This window comes from Urocitellus parryii, chromosome 5 (assembly GCF_045843805.1).
Source record: "Urocitellus parryii isolate mUroPar1 chromosome 5, mUroPar1.hap1, whole genome shotgun sequence".
Lineage (NCBI taxonomy): Eukaryota > Metazoa > Chordata > Mammalia > Rodentia > Sciuridae > Urocitellus > Urocitellus parryii.
In genome coordinates this window covers 161301228-161329004 of record NC_135535.1, presented here as the reverse complement: position 1 = coordinate 161329004, position 27777 = coordinate 161301228, and the positions used below count along the sequence as shown (strand labels likewise).

The window sequence follows — 27777 nt, the reverse complement described above, 5'->3', positions numbered from 1 at the left end:
TGTAAACGGAATTTGTGTCTTTGGAGCTGTTAATCAGGCAGTCTACGGGGCACTCTAAGTACGGGGTCCTCGCGGCCTTCTCTGCTGCCTCAGCTTCGGTCCGGAGAGGACCTGGCGCCGAATCATTGACTTTCCCAGGTGTCGGGGTGAGTGTGAGTGGCGGGGAGTGTGCAAACTGGGGACTGCTCAAAAAACTAGGGAGTCCGCTGAAGAGCTGGAGCTCGAGACTTCTGCCTGGGCTTCGGGAGCGTCTTTGCTGTTGTGGACCAGGGCCGCGCCTTCCCCGACGCTCGGCCTTCCGGGCTTTCTTGTCAGCTGGGCCCAAAGGGAGAGGTACACCTGCAACCCAGAATTCTCAGACACCTGGCCCCAGTAGGTCAAGCTCACTGGGGTCCCTCTCCGTGCTCCGGCGCGGATAAAATATCCTGCAACCACAGTGAGCTGAAATTCCAACGATTTTAATTTCAGACTCAAGGCTTCCGTTTTAAGGAACAAAACCCCTATGGGTCTGAGCTGACGTTCTGAGAATGCCTCCTAGATGAGCTTGGGGTGGAGAGACTTGCATTTCTTCTGAAGAGAGGTGATATAAACTGAGGAAATGGGAGTGAATACGGAAAAGTGAAGAGTGATGGGCCTGGTTAGATGTGATGGTTAGATGTTTGAACCTGAAGCTTCCAAACTATATGGTTGAGAAGTTGGTACCATGATAAAATAAGTAGCTTTCACAGGAGCGGGAGAAATTTTGTGGAATTTAGATTTCTCGAATTTGAAACGATGGCTTAGGTGGAAATAGGTAGAAAGAATTAATTTTTTAAAAAAGTCTTGAAAATTAAGTCTGCAACTTTCAGGATGAGAAAAGAAACAAACAAATGTATATTATACATGTAAGAAACATCTGTTTTGTTTTGGTGAAAGTTATCAGGGAGTCAAAGAAGAACATTGAAATCAGAATAGATAGTTGATCTGATGACTAGAAAGTCATTGGTTAGTTTTAGAGAACTCGTTTAACAATCAGTGACTGAGGAAAGACAGGAAATGTAGATTAAACCCTGCATGTTTTGAGGCATGAAGCAATATTGCTGGCATGGAGGAAAGGTTTGGGAATTATTCGTTGTAAAAATTGCAAGACATGCTTAGGAGCAAAAAGCAAGTAATCAATGTATAAAGTAAAAATTCAGGAAAGAGGAGATAAGATCCTGGAGGAGATAGAAGGGAGTGGAAAGATTAACTTGGGGGGAGTCCGGATTTTAAGTTGAGACCATAGGAAGAGTGAAGCCAGTGAGGTGAAGGAAGAATTACCTGAAATTCATATGTAGAAATCTTAAATAATTCGTTATTTAAAAATAATTCGCTCTCTTAAAACAGGATTAATTTTTCTTACAGAATCTTGATATTTTTACAATGTTTCTAACAATCCAACCTAATATGCTATTGGTGTTTCTTGTAGATTAGATATTCATAAGTAATTCAGATCTTAATTCATGAGTAGCAAAAGGGCATGTACAGAGAAGAGGAACTCTCTCCTGTTTAAATGACAGTCTTTCCCATTACACAGAGAAAATAGAAGCCCTTATTTTCCTGCAGCCAAACATACATTCTTCCCTTTTTCTTTTAATGTTTTTTAGTTGTTGGACCTTTATTTTATTTATTTATATGTGGTGCTGAGAATCAAACCCAGTACCTCATTATACAAGGCAAGCACTCTTTCACTGAGCCACAACTCCAGCCCCTCTTCCCTTCTTTTTTTGGTGGGAGCTGGGTACTGGAGATTGAACCCAGGGGAGCTCAACTACTGAGCCACATCCCCACCCCTTTTTTGTATTTTATTTAGAGACAGGGTCACTGAGCTGCTTAGGGCCTGGCTAAATTGCTGGACCTGGCTTTGAATCTGCGATCCTCCTGCCTCAGCCTCCCGAGCCACAGGGATTAAGGGCATGTGCCACTGGGCCAATTTTAATTTTTTCCTTCTATTTAAAGGGGAAAAGGTATTTGTTATCCTTAGAGAAGGCAGATCCTTTCACCTAGTCTCTCAATGCCATCCTCTTTTGAATCTCAGAGTCCTCTTTCTTTCAGTGATTTCCTCAGCATTTTCTTCCTTATTACACTTTCCCTTCTTCATTTAAAAATATTCTGATGGGGGGCTGGGATTGTGGCTCAGCGGTAGAGTAGCATGGGCGGGTTCAATCCTCAGCACCACATAAAAATAAAGGCATTGTGTTGTGTCCATCTACACCTAAAAATATTGGCACCTGCCTGTGATCTCAGCTACTCAGTAGGATGAGACAGAAGGATCTCAGGTTCAAGGTCATCCTGGATAACTTAGTGAGATTCTGTCTCAAAATTAAAAATAAAGGGGCTGGGGTTGTAGCTCAGAGGTAGAGTGCTTGCCTACCATGCATGGGGCACTGGGTTCAATCCTCGGCACCACATAAAAATAAAATGTTGTGTTCACCTATAACTAAAAAATAAATATTTTTTTAAAGATTAAAAATAAATAAAAAGGACTGTCTGTGGACATAGCTCAGTGGTAGAATGCATGTCTAATCATGCATGAGGCCCTGGGTTCAATCCCCAGTACCACAGAAGAAAAAAAATATGTGTGTATGTGTTGCTTTATTACTTTAATGTTTTCATTCCCTTCCCAGCTTGACTTCGTGTGTGTGTGTGTGTGTATTTTTAGTGCTGGGGATCAAACCTAGGGCCTCATAGTACCCTAGAAAAGCAGTCTATCACAATGTGTTCCAAAATTAACCATTTGCTTTCTTCTCAGAACTACTTATCCATATTTTTCCTACTTGCTATTTCATTTCTCAGCCTACTAAAATGACTTTTTTCCAGCATTTCACTAAACTACCACTGAAACTATTTTCACCAAGAAATTGAATGTTCTCTGTGTGTTAAGTCATTCATTCTCAGGGCTGGGATTGGGGCTGAGTGGTAGAGTGCTTGTCTAGAATGTGTGAGGCACTAGGTTCAAACCTCAAAACCACATAAAGATAAATAAATAAAGGTATTGTGTTCACCTGCAATTTAAAAAAAAATTTTTTTTTTTTCAAAGTCATGCATTCTTGGGCTGGGGCTATAGCTCAGCAGTAGAGTACTTGCCTAGCACATGTGAGGCCCTGGGTTCAATCCTCGGTACCACATAAAAATAAATAAAAAGAATAAAGGTATTGTGAAAATTTTTTTTTTTCCAAAAAAGTCATTCTCAATGTGGATAGATACTGTATCATGTAAGGCAAAGAAAATTGTATTCTTTTTTGTTTGTTTGTTTGTTTGTTTTAGGGATTGAACTCAGGGGTACTTTACCACTGACCTACATTCCCAGACCTTTTTTATTTATTGTTTTGAGACAAGTTCTCATTATGTTGTTAATTGTTTCACCAAGTTGCTGAGGATAGCCTCAAACTTGGAATTCACCTCAGCTATACTTTTTTTATGTATAAGTAAAATTATACATAAAAAAGTAGGTAAACAGATATACAATATTCTGCCTCATAAAATTTTTCTGGGTATATTGATTAGCTTAATCTAATAATTCCACCTTTTATTCATAAATCATACTATCACTTTATCAATATATACAACTATAATTTGTCAATTTACAATTTAAAAATGAAAATTATTTTTAAATTTATGGTGTAAGGATTTGAGAGTAGATTCTAAAAAGGCTTTTCAGCAGAAAGTAAGGAAAAGAAAATTGCAATACACTATTAAACCTTTGGACATTTTACGTTCTTGTACCCTAACCTCTTTGTGCCATTTAATAGTATTTACTACTCTATTCTTCTAGAAACATACTGTAGTTACTAAAATTATCATCTCCCTCTTCTTTTTTATCTTAAGCAGTATCTTAGTCTTTTTTAAGCTTCTTTTACCCACCTGCTACTCAAATATTGGAGTTCCATCTATCTCTAGAATCTCTTCTTACTATGCACTTTCTTTCTTTGGTTTCAGTTTCTAATTACAGTTCCCATTAACCAAAAAAAAGAAAAAAAAATTGTCTCTTTGAAGTACCAGACTTCTATGTGCAGTAGTTGTTTGAATATATCCCTTTGAGTTAGAAATTCAGCGTTGGGTTAAATTATATAGAATCAGGGCTAAATGCCTCATCTTGCATCTCTTCTACATACACTCACACACACACACCTAAGTATATTTTTATTCAAAGCCTTACTAAGTGTTTGTCGTCTTTTGTCATTTTACTCCATCCCTATTGCCAAAACCCTAGTTCAGGCCACTACCTTCACTCATCTCTCAACCAGTGTCACAGTATCTAGTGTCCTGTTATCCAGTTTCCACAATATAATTAGTGTAATCTTTCTAAATATGTAAATTGGATTGCATGACTCCTCTCCAAAAAAAAAAAATTACCTTACTGAATACTGAAAATAAAGTTCAAACTCTGATCAAGGCTAGCATTGCTCCATAAACCACTCTGTTTACCTCCTTCACTCTCATCGTACAACTTCCCTCCACCTTCCAAAGTTGGTGAATTCATACTGAATATCTCTCTCATGTTCTCTTGTATCTTCAAGCCTTACACATTCCTATAGTACATTGCATTTCCTCTATCATAGTAGGAATTATATCTTACTTGTATTCTTTGCTGAAGTCTGAATTCTGTAACTATAGAAATTCTATTTTGTTCACCCTTGTAGCCCCAAGTGCTTAGTATATAAACATTCAAAACTGTTGAGTAAATAAATGGTCAAGATTCTGGCTAATAATCAGAGGAGATAGATTTGTTTCTGGTCTTACATTTTGCTCACTTTGGATAGAGGCCCATCTGTGCCGCCATTCTCTTTTATATAGAAGGAATACATTTAGTTGGTTGTTAACACCTGCCTTTGTCCAAGCTACTTGGGAAGGTGAGGCAGGAGGATCAGTTGAGCCCAGGAGTTCGAGACCAGCCTATCTCAATAAAAAAGAAGGAAGAAAAAGGAGTCTCATGAAAATAGAAGGGAGACAGGTAGGGGAAAGAAAGAAAACAGGGGAGGGAGGAAAGGATGGTAAAGGGAGATACTATAGAATCAGCTTGATCTAAGTATGTTATGTACATGTATAAATGTGCCACAATTGAAATCCACTATTCTATATAATTATTATGTACAAATTTGTAGAAAAAAAATTTGGGGGCGGGGGGGAAGCTATACCAAGAAGAGACACACCCAGGGCTGGGGTTGTGGCTCAGCTGTAGAGCACTCACCTAGCACATGCAAAGCCCTGGGTTCAATCCTCAGCACCACATAAAAATAAATAAATAAAATAAAGGTATTGTGTCCAACTACCACAAAAAATAAATATCTTAAAAAAAACAAAAAACAAGAAGACATAACAACAAAAAAAAGATCAGTAAGAACACAGGGATGGTTGTGGTGGTGTACAGCTTTCCCATAAAGTTTATTAACCCAGTTTTATCCCTTCAACCCAAATATGGAACACCTACAAAAATTTAAATAATGTTTATAAATAATTACATAATAAGAACATAGTGATAATAATTATGATATAATAATATTAGTTAATATAGTGGCATATATAAGCTCCAAATTTCCCCACCTTTTTTAATGCACTTGTATCAGTTTCATTGAAAATATTCAATGAATTGAACACTTGGGACTTAATCAGTTAAAATAATAAAAGTAACTACAGCTACAAAAGCAAAGACAGACAAATTTTATACTGCTCTGTGTGGCATTATTTAATTTAATTGTTATATGCATTAGGTAATTGGTCATAATATGAATAAAAGAAATAAGCTCTCTTTACCTATTGTAGAAGGTTAAGATGTGTTTTAAAGCTAAGCACTGTCGAGAGCTGCAAATTATATTATGCTTTCGTCTAAGTACTAAGGATAACAACAATAAATCCAATGGTCTGGTTTAACTTACTGTATTCTTCTGAAACCTGAACTACTGCCAATAAAAACAACTGGTGGAAACTTTCCTGAAAAGAATTTTTTACCAGCTTAAGAGAATGAATAGGTATCTGGCCCTAAAAACAAGGAAACTACAAAGTCACTTGCTTTAAGAACAAGCAGCTCTTTTAGAGTGTATTTTGATAAGGGAATAGCATAGATCCGTGTAAACTGTCCTTGCCATAGAATCAATGCTTAAGATAACCAGTGTCAGCCCTATTAAATGTACTTTCTACTCTAATTCTTTAAACTGTCATAGCATAAAAAGTAGAACTTCTAACTACACAAAAAACATTTTTTAATTTTTTTTTAGATGTTGATGAACCTTTATTTTGTTCATTTATTTATATGTGGTACTGAGAATCAAACCTAGTGCCTCACACATGCTAGGCAAGCGCTCTACCACTGAACCACAACCCCAGCCCACAAAAAACATATTTTAACCCTTGCTATTAAAATCATAAGCTGAAACAGTGTTCACTACTCTGTCCAATGTAATAAACTCATGTGGTTATTTAAATTAATTAAAATTAAAACTTCAGTATATTAGTTGCATTAATCATATTTGAGGTGTTCAGTAGCCACATGTGTTTGATGGCTACCATATTGGATAGCACAAAGGATATTTTCTTCACTGCAAAAAATCTTAATCAATATGCATTAGAATGTTTTTTAATAATTTTTTAGTTATAAATGGATGTAATACCTTTATTTTATTTATTTATTTTTATGTGGTTCTGAGAATTGAACCAAGTGCCTCACATGTGCCAGGCAAGTGCTCTAGCAGTGAGCCACAACCCCAGCCCCAGAATATATTTTTAATAATTAGTCTGCAACGGTAAGAGTAGGAGATAATGCTTCAACTATATCTAGTCTTAAATCTGACCAAATGATCTTAGGTAATTGACTTTTATGAGATTTTTATTATCTTATCTGTAAAATAGAGATGAAAGCAGTATTTATAACATGGCATTGTGAAGATTAAATAAGATTATGTAGTTGAAATGACTAGCATAGTGTGTGGCCTGTAGTACATACTGACATTTTAGATATTACTAACTCCATGATCCTTAATGAATAAAATACTTCAGAGTTGAAAGATTAATTTTTGGATTAAAGGATGTCATATTCTATAGTTGATATACCTGAGGTACTCAAATCTGGGTCCACATTTTATAAGATTTTGTTAAAAGAAAAAGGTGAAATAATATAAGTTTGGTTACATATTTTGTCACCGGATATTCCTGCTGCATTTTAAAAATTAAGTTTATCAGCCAAACCAGGCATGGTGGTGCCCACCTGCTATCCCAGGAGCTTGCAAAGCTGAAGTAGGACAATCACAAGTTCTAAGCCAGTCTCAGCAACTCAACCTAGCAAGACTCTGTCTCAAAATAAAAAGGGGCTGGGGATGTGATTAAGTGCCTTTGGGTTCAATCCCCAGTATCAAAAAAAAAGTTTTATCAGCTAAGGTTATAAAGTCACCAGGTTCTATATAGCAAGTCTATATATTCCAATAGAACTTATAATATTAACATTCAAACAGAAATGTAAGGCTGACACAAAGCAAACATGCTAAGCAAAACAGTTGACTAGATAAAATAGACAAATTTCCCAGTTCCCAACCCTGAAGTTAGAATTTATTGCTGCCAACTCAAGTTAATTGCTTGACTAAATAGAAATGGCTTTGAACAAAGGTACATTTTTTTTGTTGTTGTTTCTGATATATAGGAACACTAAACTATTACTAGCATTTTTAGTTTATTAGTACAGTCATTGCTAAAATATATCAATATTATTTACTTGGCAACTATTGAACATGTGTCAAATACAAAGGGGAAATCATAACCAGATAGTCTTTAAATGTCACCTGCTTTCATAAAATAAATGATTTCCTCTGAAAAGAATTGGTCAGGTTGATGTCACTGTTTTCTGTATCTACAGAATTAAATTCATCGATTCTGAATTTCCTTTCCTCTTCTGAATTTATCTTCATGCGTAAGAACTGTATTTATAGATTTAAATTTTTTTCTTATTTGGTAGCATTTATCATACAATACTATTACTTTGAATGATTGACCACTGGGCTAAACACCTGATTCTGATGCTTATCCTACAAAAGATAGAAGTAAACAGAAAAGAAAAATTTTCGGCAAATAGACCATTCCCATATTTTCCATACTACATAGGCAGTACACTTTTACTTGAAGCATAAACAAATCAGAAAATTATACAAATCATAATGTAAAGCACAACAAATTATCACAAAATGAAAATAACTTGTAAACATCATCCAGGTCAAGAGTTAAAACATTACCAGTACTTTAGAAAATTAGCCTTGTCCCCCTATCAGTCACTACCTGATTGTTTTTCAAAAAGGAAACCGTTTGATTTCTTATGCTATTGATTAGTTTTTCCTGTTATAAGACAACATATATATGGAACTATGACATTTATATTCTTTTATATCTGGTTTTCTTCAACATTGTGTTTGTAAAATTCTTCTACATTTCAGGTAGCAATCGTTTATTCAGTTTTATTGCTATATAATATTTTATAAATATTTTTCAATTTATTTTTATTAATATTTGAGTAGCAGATTTTCGCTATTACAAATGTTTTTACACATATTTTGGTGTGCATTTGTGCCAGAAGTAATTAAGACTATTTTTTTAAGAGTCAAGATATAATTAATATACTGTAAAACTCATTATTTTAAAGTGTACAATTTTGTAGTTCTTAGCATAGTCACAAAGTTTTTCCAACATCCTAATTCCAGAATGTTTTTATCACCAAAAAAAGAAATGCCAAATCCATTATCATAACTCCCCATACCTTCCCCTCTACCCATCCTAGAAACCATCAACTTACTTTATGTCTGAATGTATTTACCTATTCTGAACTTTTCCTGCAAATGGAATCATACAGTATGTGACTTTTCGTGTCTGGATTCTTTCACAGGTTATCCATGTTGTAGTATGTGTAAGTACTTAATTCCTTTTTATAGCTGAATAATATTCCATTGTGTAAATATTCCACTTTTAGTTTATCCATTCACTAGTTGATGCACATTTGGATCATTTCCCCTTTTGGGTTATTGTGAATAATGTTTCTTTGAACATTCATGTCCAAATTTTTGTGTGGACATGTCCTTTCAATTCTCTATAGAAATAGAATTTCTGATTCATGCAGTGAGTATATTTAACTTTTTGAAGAATCCAAACTGCTTTCCACAACATCTGCAACATTTTACATTCCTACCAGCAATGTTTTAAGGGTTCCAGTTTCTCTCCATCTTGTCAACAATTGTTATTATCTTTTTTTAATATTTATTTTTTACTTGTAGTTGGGCACAATACATTTATTTATTTTTATGTGGTGCTGAGGATTAAACCCAAGGCCTTGCATGTGCTAGGTGAGCGCTTTGCCACTGAGCCACAACCCCAGCCCATTATCTGTCTTCTTTATTATTACTATTAAAGCTAGCTTAAAAGGATATGAAATATTATCTTATTGTGATTTTGACTTGCATTTCCCTAATGACTTATGGTATTACACATCTCTTCATGTAGCCAATTGTGTGTTTATTTTCTTTGGAGAAATGTCTATCATTTATCCATTTTTTAAAAAATTGGATTCTCTCTTTAATATTACATTATAAGAGTTATTATATATCCTGCAGAGTAGTCCCTTATGAGATATATGGTTTAAAATATTCTTTTTCATTCTCTGGGTTGCCTTTTCACATTCTTGATAATGTCCTTTAGAAGCACAAAAGTTTAATTTTGATGAAGTCCAGATTATCTACTTTTTTCTTTCTTTTATACTTTAGTGTCATCTCTTAAAAAAAAAGCATTGTCTAATTCCACAGTTTAAAGATGGATGCATGTGTTTCCTAATTGTTTTGTAGGTTTAACACTTATATGTAGAGCTTCAATACATTTTTTGTTGCTTTTTGTGTACATTGTAAGGTAGAGATACAATTTTGTTCTTTTCCTGTGTGTAAATTCAATTTTCCCAGCACCATTTAATAAAAAGACTATTCTCTCTCCAACTGAACAGCCTTAGCACCTTGTTGAAAATCAATTGTCCATGAATGTAAGGGTTAATTTTGGAGTTCTCACTTCTGTTCCATTGATATATAAATCTATCCTTGTATCAATATCATGCATTAATTTTATAGTAAGTTTTGAAATTGGTAGCATGAGTTCTTCAACTTTTTCTTCAGTATTGTTGGGGGTTTTTTTTTTTGTTTGTATATTTTTGTTTTGTTTGGCACCAGGGATTGAACCCAGGGCACTTAGCCACTGAGTCACATCCCCAACCCTTTTTTTATTTTCTATTTTGATACAGGGTCTCACTAAACTGCTAAGTTGCTGAAAATAGCCTCAAACTTGCAATCCTCCTGTCTCAGCCTCCAGAACCTCTGGGATTACAGGCATGAGCACTACTACACCCAAAGTTCTGTCTGTTTTGATCTCTTTCATTTTCATATGAATTTGGGGGTTAGCTTACTAATTTTCACCCCCAAAAAATTTTTTTAAATGGCAGCTAGGATTTTAATAGGGACTACATTGAATACATAGTCAATCTGGGGAGTATTGCCATCTTTACAGTACTGTCTTAATGTTTTACCACATTTTAGATTTCTTGATTTCTTTCAGTGATGTTTTGGAGCGTTTAGTATACAAGACTTCTACTTTTTTGTGAAATTTATTTCCTCAGTATTTGAATTTTTCAAGGCTATTGTAAATGAAGTTATTTTCAGATTATTTATTGTAAGTGTATTGATTTTTTTTAATATTTGTAACCTTGTTAAACTCACTTGTTAACTCTATTAGTTTTGTTTTATTTGTGGATTTTCTACATATGATGTCTTCGGCAAATAGAGATAGTTTTACTTCTTCCTTTCCAGTGAACCAGATGTGGTGGCACAAACCTGTAATCCCAGTAACTAGGGAAGAGGAAGCAAAAGGATCACAAATTTGAGATCTACCTCACCAACTTAGCAAGGCCCTAAGCAATTTAGTGAGACCCTGACTCAAAATAAAAAGGGTTGGGGAGTGACTTAGTGATTAAACACCGTTGGGTTCAACCCTTGGTACCACCCTGCACAACGACCATAATACACAATTCAGTGAATGCTTTTGTTTAAATTTTCTTTCTTAATTTTCCTGGCTAGAATCTCTGGTACCAAACTGAATAAAAGTAGTGAGAATGGACATCCTTGTTTGTTCTTGGTTTTAAAGGAGAATCTTTTGATCTTTGACCAGTAAATATGATGTTAACTGTGAAGTTATAATTGATGACTTTATTGGATTGAGAAAGTTTCCTTCTATTCCTACCCGTAAGCATTTTTTTTTTTTCATAAAAGGGTGTTGGGTCTTGTCACATGCTTTTTCTGTTCCTTTTGAAATTACTTGTTTTAATCTTTTATTAATAGTTTACGTTTGTTGGCTTTCCTATGTTAAACTAACCTTGTGTTCTTAGAATCAATTCCGTTTTATTTACATATATTGCTGAATTCAGTTTACTAATGTCTTGTCAAGGACTTTTACATCTGTTCTCTGAAGTGATATTGGTCTATAGTTTCTTGTATTACCTTTGTCTGTTTTTTGTGCTGGGGAATTACAAAGATATTTTTTGATATAATAAATTTAAACCCTTTTTTTTCCCCACAGAAAATGATCCACAGTCTGTTTCTCATAAACTGTTCCGGTGACATATTTCTAGAGAAGCACTGGAAGAGTGTTGTGAGCCAATCTGTCTGTGATTATTTCTTTGAAGCTCAGGAGAAAGCTGCTGATGTTGAAAATGTTCCACCTGTCATTTCAACACCTCACCACTACCTCATCAGTATCTACCGGGATAAGCTCTTCTTTGTGTCTGTCATACAGACTGAAGTGCCACCTCTCTTTGTTATTGAGTTCCTACATCGAGTTGCTGACACTTTTCAGGTTGGCTCTCCATCAAACCTTTCTAATTTAAATTACACAAGGTAGTTAGAGGAGAACACATGATTATATTTTTTAATTACCCAGCTTTTAATGGCTGGTATGTTTCCTCTTTTAAACTAAGCATACATTCATAAACCCTTTTCTGTAGAGTATAAAGTGGCACACACAGCTCCTATGTTCTCTGTTTTTATATGTTTTACAAAATATATCATCAGGAAACAATAATGTCTTCCACATACCGTTCTCTGGATGGTCCCCAAATTTTTATTGTTATGAACTCTTCCATATTCGCATTTCATTGATTTTACTCATCTGGCTGAATATACCATATAATTTAAAACTTACCTGTGTGCTTTGGAGTAGGTTAATCAGGGATAATGAAGTTCATAACTGACCTTCCAGTTTAACATTTCAGTATTTTGGGGAGTAACATGGAATGGAATTCAATCTAAAAATATTAAGAAAATACTGAGAGGGGCTGTTGTTGTAGCTCAGCGGTAGAGCGCTCATCTAGCACATGCGAGGCCCTGAGTTCGATCCTTAGCACCACATAAAAATAAATAAACAAAATAAAGGTATTGTATCCAACTACAACTAAAAAATAAATATTTTTTTTAAATAAATATTTTTTAAAAAAGAAAATACTGAGGAATATTGTTTGGATTATGGAGAGGGTTTGTTTTTGTTTTTTTTTTCCTATTCTCTTTATATCTGACTTCTTAAACAATAAGTTATGGTACTGTAAGTTTATTTTTCAGAACATAAAAGTATTTAACAAGCCTTCATGCCTTCTGTTGTGGAATATTATGAATATTTTGCTAGGACTACTTTGGTGAGTGTTCGGAGGCTGCAATTAAGGATAATGTGGTCATAGTATATGAGCTCTTGGAAGAAATGTTAGACAACGGATTTCCACTGGCAACAGAGTCTAACATTTTGAAAGAACTGATTAAACCACCAACAATTCTACGTTCTGTTGTCAACTCTATTACAGGTAAGATAAAAACATACTCTACTAGGAACTGAGCAATTAAAATGTTATGAACAGCTCATTGTTGCTTATGATCTGACAGACTAAGATAGTCTAGTATGTCCAAAATTAAAATTACTGTAATGTTAAAATGGATATATATTTCTCTTTATTGAAAGAGTCTAGGTCTTAAATGATAAAGAACTTCTCTTGTTATGTAGGGTTTTCTGCAAAACCACAATAATTTTATTTAGCAGTAATTAAGATTGAATAAATTATCCTAGTTAGTCCTTAAATAAAAGCCAGTATATGTGGCCACTTAAAAGAGAATTTAGCCTATTTATTGACTGGCATTTTCATATTTAGAATAGCATTATAGGGGCCAAGAATATAACTTAGTGGTGGAGGCCTGGGTTCAATCCCAGCACTACCAAAATAAATGAAAGTATAAAGAATACCTCTAAGATACATGCCCAGGTTTTTTTATGTTTTTGTTGTTGTTGTTGTTTTGTTTTGATTTGTTTTTTACTTGTATCACCTTTTGTATTGAAATCGGTTTTTTAATTAATTTTTTATATGTATATGACAGCAGAATGCTTTACAATTCATATTATACATATACAGCACAATTTTTCATATCTCTGGTTTATATAAAATATATTCATACCAATTTGTGTCTTCATACATGTACTTTGGATAATGATGTTCATCACATTCCACCATCATTTCTAACCCCATGCCCCTTCCTTTCCCCCTCCCGTCCCTCTGTCCTATTTAGAGTTCATCTATTCCTTCCATGCTCCCCCTCCCTACTCCACTATGAATCAGTTTCCTTATATCAGAGAAAACATTCAACATTTGTTTTGGGGGGATTGGCTGACTTCACTTAGTATTATCTTCTCCAACTCTGTCCATTTACCTGCAAATGCCATGATTTTATTCCCTTTTATTGCTGAGTAATATTCCATTGTGTATATATGCCACTTTTTTTTAATCCATTTCATCTACTGAAGGGCATCTAGATTGGTTCTATAGTTTAGCTATTGTGAATTGTGTTGCTATAAACATTGATGTGGCTGTGTCCCTGTAGTATAGACCAAGGAGAGGGATAGCTGTCAAATGATGGTTCCATTCCCAGCTTTCCAAGGAATCTCCATAGTGCTTTCCATATTGGCTGCATCAATTTGCAGTCCTACCAGCAATATTTGAGTGTACCTTTTTCCCCATATCCTCGCCAACACTTATTGTTTTTTGTTTTCATAATAACTGGAAATCCATATGCAACAAAATGAAATTAAACTTCTATCTCTCACCATGCACAAAACTCAAAGTGGATCAAGGACTTAGGAATTAAACCAGAGACCCTGCATCTAATAGAAGAAAAAGTAGGCCCCATCTCCATCATGTCGTATTAGGCCCCAATTTCCTTAATAAGATTCCTGTATTGCAAGAAGTAAAATCAAGAATCAATAAATGGGATGGATTCAAACTAAAAAGTTTCTTCTCAGCAAAAGAAACAATCTGTGAGGTGAATAGAGAGCCTACATCTTGGGAGCAGATCTTTACCTCTCACACATCAGATAGAGCACTAATCTCTAGAGTATATAAAGAACTCAAAAAGCTAAGAATAAAAAAAAAAACAAATAACCCTATCAATAAGTGAGCCAAGGACCTGAACAGACACTTCTCAGAAAAGAATATATCACCAATCAACAAATATGTGAAAAAATGTTTATCATCTCTAGCAATTAGAAGAATGCAAATTAAAACTACTCTAATTTCATCTCCTGTCAGAATGGCATTTTTTATATTTTGAGACAGGTTCTCTCTAAGTTGCCAAGACTGACCTTGAACTTGGGGTCCTTCTGCGTCAGCCTTCCAAGTTGCTGATATTAACAGGCATGCAACATTATGCCTGGTGATTTTTACTTATTAACTTTCCAAAATGAACATGCATTTTATCGTCAGAAAAACATTAAAAGACAAAATGTAAAAATACAGATTCATAAGGCAGTATATTATAAAGTTTAAAATAATGGTTCAGTGGATGAGAGAATCCTTTAAGAACTGTAGTTGGTACCCCTAGAGAATCAGTGAAGTATAGAAAGAGATGGCACAGGTGACTTGGAAGGCTGAGCAGGGAGGACCATGAGTTCAAGACCAGCCTTAATTAACTTAAAAAGGCCCTAAGCAATTTAGTGAGACCCTATCTCAATATAAAAAAAATAAAAAGGGGATGTGGCTCAGTGGTAAAATTCTCAGTACCAAAAAGAGAGAAAGAGAAAGGAGAATAAGATCATTCTTCATAGATGGAACTAGATGAGGAAAAACAAAATAAGTGAAAAACTTTGAGTTGTATCTACTCGTTTAACAGAAGCAGAGCTATATTTTTAGTTGAGTGAGAAATACATTTGGAAAGTCCTTGAATGCTGGGTTAAATATTTAGCTGTGGGCTGGGGATGTGGCTCAAGTGGTAGCGCGCTCGCCTGGCATGCGTGCGGCCCGGGTTCGATCCTCAGCACCACATACCAACAAAGATGTTGTGTCCGCCGAGAACTAAAAAATAAATATTAAAAATTCTCTCTCTCTCTCTCCTCTCTCACTCTCTTTAAAAAAAAAAAAATATTTAGCTGTGTTTTGTTTTGTTTTGTCTTTTTAGTTTGTGGTACTAGAGACTGAACCCAAGGCCTTGTGCTAGGCAAGTGTTCTACCACTGAGCTTCACCTATAGTGCTAAATAGTTTGCTTTTCTCATAAAGCAAGTGGGGGAAAATTGAGGAGTTTCAAGCAGAAAAATAACATGATTGGAGCACTGTTTTTCAGAAAATCTTCTGAAGGCAACATGTTGGCTGCAGAAATATCAATCATAAATTGACTATACATCTGTAAATACAGTATGATTGCAACTGTATTTTAAAATCAAAGCAAAAAAATCAAAATAGAAACATAATACTGCAACCTATTTGTGGGGGAAATGTCTAAAGAAATGTTAAGGGCCGGGGATGTGGCTCAAGCGGTAGTGCGCTCGCCTGGCATGCGTGCGGCCCAGGTTCGATTCTCAGTACCACATACAAACAAAGATGTTGTGTCTGCCGATAAATAATAAATATTAAAAAATTCTCTCTCTCTCTCCCTCTCTCACTCTCTCTTTAAAAAAAAAAGAAATGTTAATATAGTTGTATTTTAGTAGTAAGAAGATAGACTGATTTATTTAAAATTCACTTTTCTGAACTTTTTTTTTAATAAAGCATATACTACTTTTAAATTAATTAGAAGTATTAACCAAAAGTTAAATAAGTCACAGTTCAAGGATATGTGTTTTTGATAATTTTGTTTTCAACATAATTTACCAGGAAATTAGCCAAATATTGAACATTACCCATATTGTAGCTGAATGGGAAATACTAGAATATATTCATCCATGTACTCTGCTGAGTCCTGCTTGGCATTGTCTCATATAGAATTCAGCTGAATACGAAAGAACTGAGTTATCACTGTATTCTCAGTGGAGACATTTTTCAACTGAAGGTTTTCCTCTTGTTTGCTCTGTAGTAGCAGGGTGAGATCATTGTTGGACTACTGGAATTAGCTAGGTTACTGCTAACACACAGGATGCAAAAGATAAGTGAATGCATTTATCCTTGTTTGGCATGTAGACGAAGGACCACATGGCCTATTTCTGTCTTCTGGAAATTTGATAATGTTGGTAAGGATATGTGTTTGACAATCCTGGAGACCATGAAGAAAAATCCAGCATTGAAAAAGCAGCAAAAGCATTCATTTTCTTCTTTCAAATAATAACTTTTCTGATGACCATTTTACACATCCACTTTTTATTCTCCTTTTCCCATTTCTAGGCAGTAGTAATGTTGGGGACACACTCCCCACTGGGCAGCTGTCCAACATTCCATGGCGCCGGGCAGGAGTAAAATACACAAACAATGAAGCCTATTTTGATGTCGTTGAAGAAATAGATGCAATTATAGATAAATCAGGTAATTGTGTGCACATGGCCTTATAGGGAAAAAAACAATTTAGCTGACACAAGCTGAATAGAAAATTGAAGTCCCTTGGCAGTGTGGTTTCAGCAGAAAAGCATTTGTTTTCTAATGATTTATAAATCTGTTTATTTTGCCCAGAGGTTACATATAATTATCATAACCACTAGTTTAGATCTGCCAAACATTTGTAAATCAGAATTCATGATGCCTTACTTTAAGCCAGTTATCCTGTATACCTCACCTCTCCCTCATGCTTATGTATTCATTTTAACATTTATTGTATACCGACTGTATTGTGTACTTTTGCTCTTAATTTCTGTGCAGTATATCTGTTAAAGGAACCATCCCCCCACCCCCAATTTTGTTTGGGTTTTTTTCTTGTATTGTTTACAATAACAAGAATTGAACTCAGGGGCTGGGGATGTGGCTCAAGCGGTAGCACGCTCGCCTGGCATGCGTGCGACCCGGGTTCGATCCTCAGCACCACATACCAACAAAGATGTTGTGTCTGCCGAGAACCAAAAAATAAATATTAAAAATTCTCTCTCTCTCCTCTCTCACTCTCTCTTAAAAAATAAATAAAAAAATGTTTAAAAAAAAAAAAAAAGAATTGAACTCAGAGCCTCACACATGCTAAGCAACCATTCTACCACTGAGGTGCATCTCCAGCTCTTCTTCTTATTGTATTTTGAGACAGGGTCTCATTAAGTTGCCCAGACCAGCCTTGAACTTGTAATCCTCCTGTGTAAAACCCCTTTTCTGATTATTGATTGATTGATTGTACTAGGGATTGAACCCAAGGGCACTTTACCACTAAGCTACATTTCCAGCCCTTTTAATTTTTTTATTTGAGACACAGTCTCACTGTGTTGCTTTGGGTCTCACCAAGTTGCTCAGGCCAGCCTCAAACTTAGAATTGTCCTTGCTCAGCCTCTCAAGTCACTGGGATTATAGGCATGTGCTACCACGCCCAGCTCTGATTATTTTTTAGCAAGATAAAACAGTGGTACTGTGTTAGAATCATAAAATTTATTTATTAAAAATACCTCCTATCCTCACAATTTATACATAAGGAAACTGAGGCTCACAAGACTTAGACGACCTATTCAAGGTGGCACACCTAGTTGATATTGTGATAATGACTCATTGTGAATTATAGCCAATATCTTTTCTCCATGAATTCCCTTCCATTATAACATTAATATGTTCCATTGTACTATATATAGGACACCTATAAAAACTTTAATTGATCAGTGTTATAGGTGTCCTATAAAATTTTTCTACATATATATAGGACAGTGGACATAATGGGTTGAGAATAAAAGATACACAGAAATTTCTGTAGGTATTGGGCTGGGGATATGGCTTTTGGGTAGAGTACTAGCCTGGCATACACAAAGCCCTGGATTGATCCCAGCAGGGGTTTGAGCCGGGGAGAATTCATTACAATAGTTCATTTTACAGAATAATGGATGATGCCCTCTTTCTTAAAAGTTAACAGGTAGTTTAGTCCATTTTATAAGAAACCTGCCTAATTTCTAAATTATATTTAAAATATTTTGGACTTATATCCAGGAGCCTTAAAAGATTGACTATAGGGCTATGGTTGTAGCTCAGTGGTAGAGTACTTGCCCAGCATATGTGAGGCACTGGGGTTCAATCTTTAGCACCACATAAAAATAAGTAAATAAAAGGAAGATATTGTGTCCATCTGCAACTAAAAAAAAAAAAAGATTGACTGTAGCTGGGTATAGTGGCACACACCTAATCCCAGCAACTAGGGAGGCTGAGGCAGGAGGATCACAAGTTCGAGGCCAACCTCAGCAAAGTAGCCACTGGGTTCCATCCTCAGCACCACATAAAAATTAAAAATAAATAAAATACAGGCATTCTATCCATCTACAACTACAAAAAGTGGGGGAGGGGGGATTGGGGATGTAGCTCAATGGTTAAGTGCCCCCTGGTAATAAAAGAAAAAAAGTATGGAATACAGCAGGTGTACAATAAATATTAAAATGAATACATAGCATGAGGGAGAGGAATAGAGAGTAACTGGCTTAAAGTAAGGCATCATGAATTCTGATCTACAAATTTTTTTTGACTCTATAAAGGAGACAGGTTTGATTCTTCCATAGAATTCCTTAGAATTATATTCCACCCAGTTAGGTACAGACAAAGCACTCACTGAAAAAGCTGTCTGGATTGATGTAATGGAACCTCTGATGTGTTTATAAGGATGCAAAGCTTTGGTTAAGTCTGACACCCAGGGTGTATTCCCATTACTCTAGATATAGTGACAGCTCCAGTAAAGACCCAGAGTCCATTGATATTATCACCCTTTTTCTTTCTTTCTTCAGGATCTACAGTCTTTGCAGAAATTCAAGGAGTCATTGATGCTTGCATTAAGCTATCTGGAATGCCCGATCTCTCTCTCTCTTTCATGGTAAGTTTTGTAGTCCTGTTCTGTAGCCTCTTGTGTGCCTAATTCAAATGAAGTACTAAGTAATAAATACTGAGATAAGTTTGTATTTTAGGTTGTAGAAGATTATCTCAAATATTCATAGCACAATGTCCTAACACAGTAGATGATGAGTATAGCCTTTATGGAAAAGCTAAAGAAGAGAGGTTTTTACCTAAGTGTGCTAGAAATGGCTTAAAATTAGCTGATGGCTTCTGCAAATTTGCAGGGTTACTTTTAATGAATAATTAGTTGTTTTGCTGATATGAACAGGCACTGGTCTTTTGTATCACTTTAGATTCAGCATGACACACTGCTAACAATTAAGACAATTGAGTTCTGGTACTGTTTTGTCACCAATTTCTCCATGAGTTTTTTGGGGAGGAGGAGCAGTACTGCGTATTAAACCTAGGGGTGATCTACTACTGAGCTACATCCTTGGCTCTTTTTACTTTTTGAGACAGGATCTCATTAAGTTCTAAGGCTGTCATTGAATTTGTAATCCTCCTGTGTCAGCCTCCCAAGTATCTGGGATTTTAGGTGTATAGATAGCACTGTGCCTGGATGACCTTAAATTCTTTGAAACTCCATTTTTTTCAGCTATGGGAAGGAAATAATAATTGCTTTTTCTCCCTCATAGTTATTAGATTTCAAGTAATATATATAAAATTGTAAAGCTATAAAGTTGTGTTGATGTGGTTATAATAAACTGTTATAATACTGACTGCTTTTTTTTTTAAGGAGCATACTAATTTCTCATAATATCTGAGTAGCATGGCCATACTCATTATATTCTGTATGTATGGTTCTTCTATTTTCTTGGCAGAACCCAAGGCTTCTAGATGATGTCAGTTTCCACCCCTGCATCCGATTCAAGCGTTGGGAATCTGAACGAGTTTTGTCATTTATCCCTCCAGATGGAAATTTCCGACTCATATCATATCGTGTCAGCTCACAAAAGTATGTTGATACATCAACCAAAATCTGCCATCACATATCAGTGTACTGAATTAGAACTCTGCTTTCCCTGTTTCATTCTGACAGTTTGATGTTTGAGTTTATTCTTGCTCGCTTTGACTATGGCTCACCAGGAGACCCAATGAGAACTGGTGAAAATATGTGCCTAAAAAAAAAATAACCAGAGTACTTTGAATATAAGAGTGTAAAAAATAAATGAGACTATAGTAAAATCTGTAGCCAAGAGCAGGCATTTTGGATCAAGTGTAACCTGGGAAAAATCATGAACTAGTGCCATAATTTTACCGTGACTTAGTGACTAAGAGGAGACAGACCCTTCTCAAACTACTACCCAACTTACCAACTTCAAGTCATCCTTCTGTGCACTGAATTTTATTTATTTTTTTTTTCATTTGTTCTTTATTTTTTTATCTCTGTCAGATATTCCTGACAAGTATAGTTTGACATACATACATGGAATATAACTTATTTTAATTAGGATCCCAGTCTTGTGGTTGTACATGATGTAGACTTTCACTGGTGCTGTATTCATATATGAACATAGGAAATTTATGTCTGATTTATTGTACTCTCTTTCCTATTTCCGTCCCCTCTTTCTTCCCTTCATTCTCCTTTGTCTACTCACTGAACGTCCATTCTTTCGTCCCCCCACTTTTATTATGTGTTAGCAACTGCATATCAGAGAGTTGCTAACACACAATGAAAGTGTGTGTTATCAGAGAGAACATTCAGCCTTTGGTTTGGGGGGATTGGGTTATTTCATTTAGCATGATAGTCTCCAGATCCATCCATTTTCCAGCAAAAGTCATGAAATTATTCTTTTTTATGGCTGAGTAATATTTTATTGTGTATATATACCACATTTTCTTTATCCGTTCATCTATTGAAGGGCCCTAGGTTAGTTACATAGCTTAGCTATTGTGAATTGCCTGTTGTAAACATTGATGTGGCTTCATTACTGCAGTATGCTGATTTTAAGTACTTTGGGTATAGACTGAGGAGTGGAATAACTGGGTCAAATGGTGGTTCCATTCCAAGTTTTCTGAGTAATCTCCCTACTGCTTTCCAGGGTGGTTGCACCAACTTGCAGTCCCAGTAGCAATGTGAGTGTACCTTTTCCCCCAAATCCTCGCCAACATTTACTGTTACTTGTTTTCTTGATAATTGTCATTCTGACTGGAATGAGAATCTCAGTGTAGTTTTAATATGCATTTCTCTAATTGCTAGAGATGTTGAACATTTTTTTATATATTTGTTGACCATTCGTATTTCTTGTGTAAAGTGTCTGTTCAGTTCCTTTGACCATTTGTTGATTGGGTTATTTGTTCCTTTGGTGTTGAGTTTTTTAAGTTCTTTTTGTATCCTAGAGATTAAGGCTCTGAGGTGCAGGTGGCAAAAATTTTCTCTCATTCTATAGGCTCTCTCTTCACATTGTTGATTCCTTTGCTGTCTGAACTGAATTTTAAATTAACATTAATTTTAATTTAACATTATAGGTTGTAGTTAGTTTGTCCTTTGAAAATATGACAAGGAGGGGCTGAAGCCAAGCTCCCAGTAACTTGGGAGGTTGAGGCAGGAAGATTCCAAGTTCAAGGCAAGCTTGGGTAACTTAGTGAGACCCTATCTCAAAATTTGAAAATGAAAAGGGCTGGGGATACAGCTCAGTGGTAGAGCACCCTTGAGTTTGGTCCCCATTGAAGCAAAAAAAGAAAAAGCATAGCAGGGGCTAGGGATTAGTGTTCAGTAGTGGAGAACTTGCCTATCCTGTGTGAGGCACTGGGTTCAATCCCCAGGTCTGGGGGATACACACACACACACACACACACATATATGTAATCTGTATGTATACATGTATATGTATATATAGTTAGAAGCATTTGGGTAATGTAAGACTCAAAGGCAGAGGAATTGTTTCTTGACTCTTGTCACTTAGGAACTTTTTGGGTATGTATAACTTCAAATTATTTTTCAGTGGACTCTTAATTTATTTTTTTAAACTAGAACCATTTGCCTAAATTATTTATACAATAATTAAACTTCAGGTTTCTGTCTTGTTTTGTATACTTACAGATGAGAACTCAGTTTCTAGCACACTGGTATGAAAACATGTTGTATCCAACTCTCCCTTGTGCAGATATAGCATCTGCAGTTCTAGAGGTATAAAGCCCTATTGTGGAGTTGGAGGCAGGGTAGAATACTCTGGACTGAAGTTTTTTTCAGTCCATTTCTGGAGCTGCCCCACACCATTAATTGTGTGTATTGTGCTTTCCTGTCTTTTTCTCTTTTTAGTCTAGTGGCAATACCAGTGTATGTGAAACACAGTATCAGCTTTAAGGAGAACAGTTCTTGTGGCAGATTTGATATAACAATTGGACCAAAGCAAAATATGGGAAAAACTATTGAAGGAATTACAGTGACAGTTCACATGCCAAAAGTTGTGCTGAATATGAACCTGACACCAACACAAGGCAGCTATACATTTGATCCAGTCACCAAGGTACAGCCACTTCAAATCAAGAGTGAGCAAGTGTTTCTGCAATCTATTTTGTGATTGGAGATTATAGGGGAAGTGTTTAATGTCTTAATTAAAAGAAAGTTCCTATAAAACCTGGAGATACTGCTGGGGTTGTTACTCAGTGGTAGAGTGCTTGCCTTTCTTATGGAAGGCACTAGGTTCAGTCCTCTGCACCACATAAAAATAAAATAAAGGTATTGTGTCTATCTATAACTAAAAATATATATATATTAAAAAGAAAAATAAACTGGAGATAATATTGTGCTGTGCTTCTGCTGCTAACTATGGAAAGAATCCTGCATCTACCACTGAGTAAATGAACAGAAGAGTTCATCACTTCTGTGCACACTTTCACAGTGTACACTTACTCATCCATTGATAATGCAGAGTCTCACCCCACTATCTAATGAAAAAGAAAAGCTTTTTAAAGAGAGAAAAACATTATGTGGATATAAGAAGATGGGGTTGTAGCTCAGTGGTAGAACACTTGCCTAGCATGTGTTCCTTAGCACTACATAAAAATAAATAAATAAAGGTATTGTATCCATCTACAACAAAAAATACATATATAAAGGAGGAAGATAAGGGCTGGGGTTGGGGCTCATCAGTAGAGTGCTCGCCTAGCCATGTGCAAGGCGCTGGGTTCAATCCTCAGCACCACAAATAAACAAACAAACAAATTAATAAATAAATAAAAGGTATCGTGTCCCAACTACAACTTTTAAAAAATTTAAAAAGAGGAAGATAATATAGTTAGTAATTGTTAGATTTTTCTATAGAAATTGATCATTAAGACCTGTTTCTGCTTTTCTAACTTAAAAGCATCATATATTATTCCATGGGGGATATTGGCTAAGAAAGCTGCTTCCTAATCTACTTACACATTCCTCTAGCGGAATTCCAAAAGATGACTTTTTCTGTCATCTTCCTACTTTGGTAGAAAATGATTGTTTTTAACAGCAGAGTCAATCAGCTGCCTGATGAATTAAAAGGCTTATTTTTTAATAAAGTCAAATAATGTTAAAGATCATCTAACCCTGTGTTCTAAGGATTCAGAGAACCTTCCCAGAAACCATTTAAGACTGAGCAGGGAAGCTCCACATCCCTGGCTCTCCACCCTACAGCTTCAACTCTAAGAGCTTCATTTTTTCATCTGTTATTGAGCTTCCACAAAAACAGTTGCTTTTTAACAAAGGATACTATGGCTACAAGTTTTAACACCAAGATAAGTCTTTTCATTTTATAGTAAAAGAAACTGGCCTAGAGAAAAGCCATGAAAGCAGTATAATGGAAAGAATACTTAAAATCAGATAGGCTTATGTTCAAATACCTGTGTGACCTGTCTTTTAACCTTATCCTTGAGCATTTGTCTTTAATAAATGGTTGAGGGTTTGTTTTTTTGTCTTTTTGTTTTTTTTTCAATGTCCTTTTAAGGTATTAACATGGGATGTGGGGAAAATCACTCCACAAAAGCTCCCAAGTCTTAAAGGACTGGTAAATTTACAGTCTGGAGCACCCAAGCCAGAAGAGAATCCTAGCCTCAACATACAGTTCAAGATCCAGCAGCTTGCTATTTCAGGTAAGAATAAGTTTTACTTGTGTTTAAGTGTAATTAAGTTTTGCTGAGCTCAGTTATTAGGCACTTAGAAAAGTAACAAACATTTCCCACTATAGAAAGAACAGGAATGTCAGTTTGCCTTTTACACAGTACTAGAGGGCCAGCCTCCAGGAATCAAGGACTTTGGAGAGCTCCTATTTCACACAGCAGCCCTTCACCCCCCACCCTCACTTAAGCACCAACAGAGTCATTCATATTCACAGAAGCAGAATTAGCCTTAAAAAAACATTCCCTCCTACATAGTTATCTTAACTAAATCCATACCTTCAAAGTATAGTAATTCACGTATTGTAGAAGAGACATTGCTTCTAAATAGTGAAAGGGATATTTGTTAGTGTCAGATTTACAGTATAATACCTGTTGCTCAACAAATATTGTACTATATTATTGTTGGAATTATAACAATTTTTTGTTTCATTCTTTATGACACAGGCTTAAAAGTAAACCGCTTGGACATGTATGGGGAGAAGTATAAGCCATTTAAAGGAGTCAAATATGTCACGAAAGCTGGAAAGTTTCAAGTGAGGACATGAGAAGAGGCCAAAATTCCTCAACAAGATCAATTTGTTTTCAAGTGTCATTACAATTTACTATTAGGTACCAAATGGGCGGGAATACATATTCTAGTTAAAGCATTTGTGTTGAGCTATACACCACTAACAAAGTTATTTAGAAATTGATGTAGGGTTCTTAAGGAGCTTTAAGCTAAGGAATCTTTTCTAATGACTTAGCTTATTTTGTATCTTTTCACTTAGGAAGATTATGGAGGTGATTTCTTCCATAGGTGGGTACCAGCTGAATGCTGCACACTGTAACAGGAAAGGCAGAAGACTACATTGATAACCTTACTTGCTCTCCTAAAGCCAGTGAATTGGTCTTATTCAGCAGGAACTGTCTCAATCAGTGATGTGACATGTCAGGTGCAGCCAAATGTCACACCTCCTGATCTTAGCCATCCCAGTCCTATCTGTCCTAACAGAGGAAATTCCCCCCACCCAAGAAGTTTACAAAAACTGCCTCTTCAAGTGTTTGCCTTATTCAGCTTTTCACTTGTGCCATTAAGCAAGCACTGTAGCAAAAGCCACTTCCACATGGCCCTGGCAGGGAGCACTACTGCTCCATGCTCCATTCACACTGTACTTGGTATTGTATTTTTTATAATAAGATTTTTATGTAAAGCTCAAGATTTTGATTTACAAGGACCTTGCTGCAGTAAATACCATCTTGACTTTGTGCCACCGGTTCAGCTGTTAGCACAGTAAAAATCATTTGTATCAAAGGGGCAAATGCTTTATTATGGTAATAAAAGGGAACATACTTTTGCTTTCAGGAAGTTATTACAAGCATAAGTGTTCGTGCTTTTTAAGCAAATTAAGGTAGAAAAGAGAAACTTAGGTGAAACTTTAGCCATCTTCATGCTTTATACAGCTTTATCCAACATCACTTGTCCCACAGTTAACCTAAATGCCTCATGCCCTAGTTCAGCAAGAGGAGGAAAATGTATCTGCCTCATTATCATTTTTTTTTCTTTTTAAATCTTTTATCTTTTGTTGAATATGCGTGCATCCCTTTTCTTTAGAGGGAACTCCATTTCATACCATGTGCATTTCAAGGCTATTATGATGACTCCCTCCTAAAACTGTTGCACAATTGTCAGTGCAGTAACTTAATAACTCTGCCATACTGACAACAGTACGTGGAAGAACCTTATTGAGGCAGAAACAAAATTCTTAGTAACATTTATGATACCATATTGATCATCATGATTAGAAAGTCAGTCTGTAGTTTCATCAACTTCATTGGTTTTGTAGTCCTTGCCCAATTATTTTGCCTCGTTAGACATGAAAAAATGAAAGGAGGCTAGAAGTTAAAACTTAAGTACTGAAGTACTCTTCCTGTTTCTTTGTTGTTACTTGTGCTATTAAGTTTTCTTCTCCTTGTGGCTCCATTCTTTTTTCTTTTATTGTTTCAGCTTATAACTCTCTTTTCCCTGCCACTTTAGGGTTATCTTACAGTCATCTCATTTATTTTGTCAAGCGCTGGTGGTTGGTGCACCCATTGTACAGTAGCATTCTTACCTTTGCTTGCCTAGGGCATCCAGTCTGCCTTTCACATAGTAACAATGGCACTTTTTACAACTTATAAATTTGTATAGTAACCAATCTCAGATTGGCAGCTAGAGTCAAAATGTTGCCAAATATTTATTCCCTTTATCTAATATTGCTTTATTCAATTGCTTGTCCTATTTTTATTATCTTAGAGTTCTTTCCTCAAAAGAGCAATCAGAACATTTCCTTTTCTTCAGAATCCCTAATCTCAACTGTCCATATTGCACTGTACAATTTTCTTCCTGTGCTGTCTTATATTCAAGTAGAATGTATGCCAAGAGTCCCTTGCCTCTATAAATTTCTGCTAAAATGTCCAAGTAGACTTTTTCCTTCTACAATTAAATTATTGTATTTATTAATTTGATAGAGTCCAATAAATTCTTTCAATAGCTCTGGCTATACTGTCAATAAAAAAATGAAAGCAACAGGTTGATTTTTTATTATTATTATTTTTTTGTTGTTGTTAAGCTTAACTGTTAATTAAATGTTCCCAGATGGGCACTGTTCAATGTCAACAGGCTGAACATGATCAGAATTTCTTCTGTATCACATATATGATGTAAAGTTTGCTGCAAAACACTTTCAAATGCTCTTTTCCTTAACTTAGTATGTTCACAGCCATTCAAAATTCCCTTCTTTATCACTACCATCTACTAATATATACATGAATATTCAGTAATATTAGAATACTTACTAAGCACAGAGGTCCAGCTAATCCTATAATATTCCCTTTTTCCAAGTTGTGAAGGGAGTATATCCTAAGAGCAAATGAAAGTAGATGTTTAGTTTCTGCGTGATGAAGTCCCCATCATTGTATTCAGAGGGCATTCATCTGGTAGGTACATTCCTTAAATAGTGTTATAGAAGAACCCTTAGAATGTGCTGATCTTATTGTCCTTAGAGGCGACTGATTTGTGAAAACAACTAACTGCATTGCAGCAGTGAACATAAGGTAAATAGCAGAAATAGGGCAATGTTAGAGATTGCTGCCCTAATTAATAGCCTTGGACATTTCTCTTTAATTCAAGCAGGCTAGAATCCGCCTGTATGGTTAGAAGCTTTTGTAGGTAGGTGATAAAAGCAGTGATAAATGCAGTTAGCAACACTTTTAAGTATCACTTTTTTTTTTTTTTTTTTTTTTTTAGTAGTTGTAGATGGACCGCATGACTTTATATTTCTATATGTGGTACCAAGGATCGAACCCAGTGCCTCACACGTGCTAGGCAAGCAGTCTATCAGTGAGCTACAGCCTCAGC

The 27777-nt window shown here is 35.6% G+C and overlaps 1 protein-coding gene across 6 annotated transcripts; it reads left to right on the top strand.

The window, feature by feature from the left end:
- The first annotated feature begins 70 nt into the window (after positions 1 to 70).
- On the top strand, positions 71 to 26946 carry Ap3m1 (adaptor related protein complex 3 subunit mu 1). 6 transcript variants are annotated; one of them, XM_026390243.2, is made up of 10 exons: positions 71 to 146; positions 11191 to 11264; positions 11599 to 11874; positions 12697 to 12868; positions 16701 to 16838; positions 19202 to 19287; positions 20129 to 20262; positions 22570 to 22777; positions 24230 to 24374; positions 24846 to 26946. In XM_026390243.2, the coding sequence occupies exons 3-10, from the start codon at positions 11602 to 11604 to the stop codon at positions 24944 to 24946; spliced, it is 1257 nt and encodes a 418-aa protein (XP_026246028.1). In that variant the 5' UTR covers positions 71 to 146; positions 11191 to 11264; positions 11599 to 11601; the 3' UTR covers positions 24947 to 26946. The 6 variants fall into 6 exon arrangements, with proteins under 6 accessions (XP_026246028.1, XP_026246023.1, XP_026246024.1 ...); XM_026390238.2 differs by having other exon boundaries at positions 73 to 146; positions 11167 to 11264; XM_026390241.2 differs by having other exon boundaries at positions 105 to 146; positions 11100 to 11264.
- Positions 26947 to 27777: the final 831 nt, after the last annotated feature.

What these genes read in the sequence shown, in the direction of transcription:
- Ap3m1 (XM_026390243.2), top strand. Translation starts at nt 11,602, where the DNA reads ATGATCCACAGTCTGTTTCTCATAAACTGTTCCGGTGACATATTTCTA. An exon ending in TGCAATTATAGATAAATCAG is followed by an intron (nt 16,839 to 19,201) that starts GTAATTGTGTGC and finishes TTCTTTCTTCAG; the next exon opens with GATCTACAGTCTTTGCAGAA. An exon ending in CATTTGATCCAGTCACCAAG is followed by an intron (nt 22,778 to 24,229) that starts GTACAGCCACTT and finishes TGTCCTTTTAAG; the next exon opens with GTATTAACATGGGATGTGGG.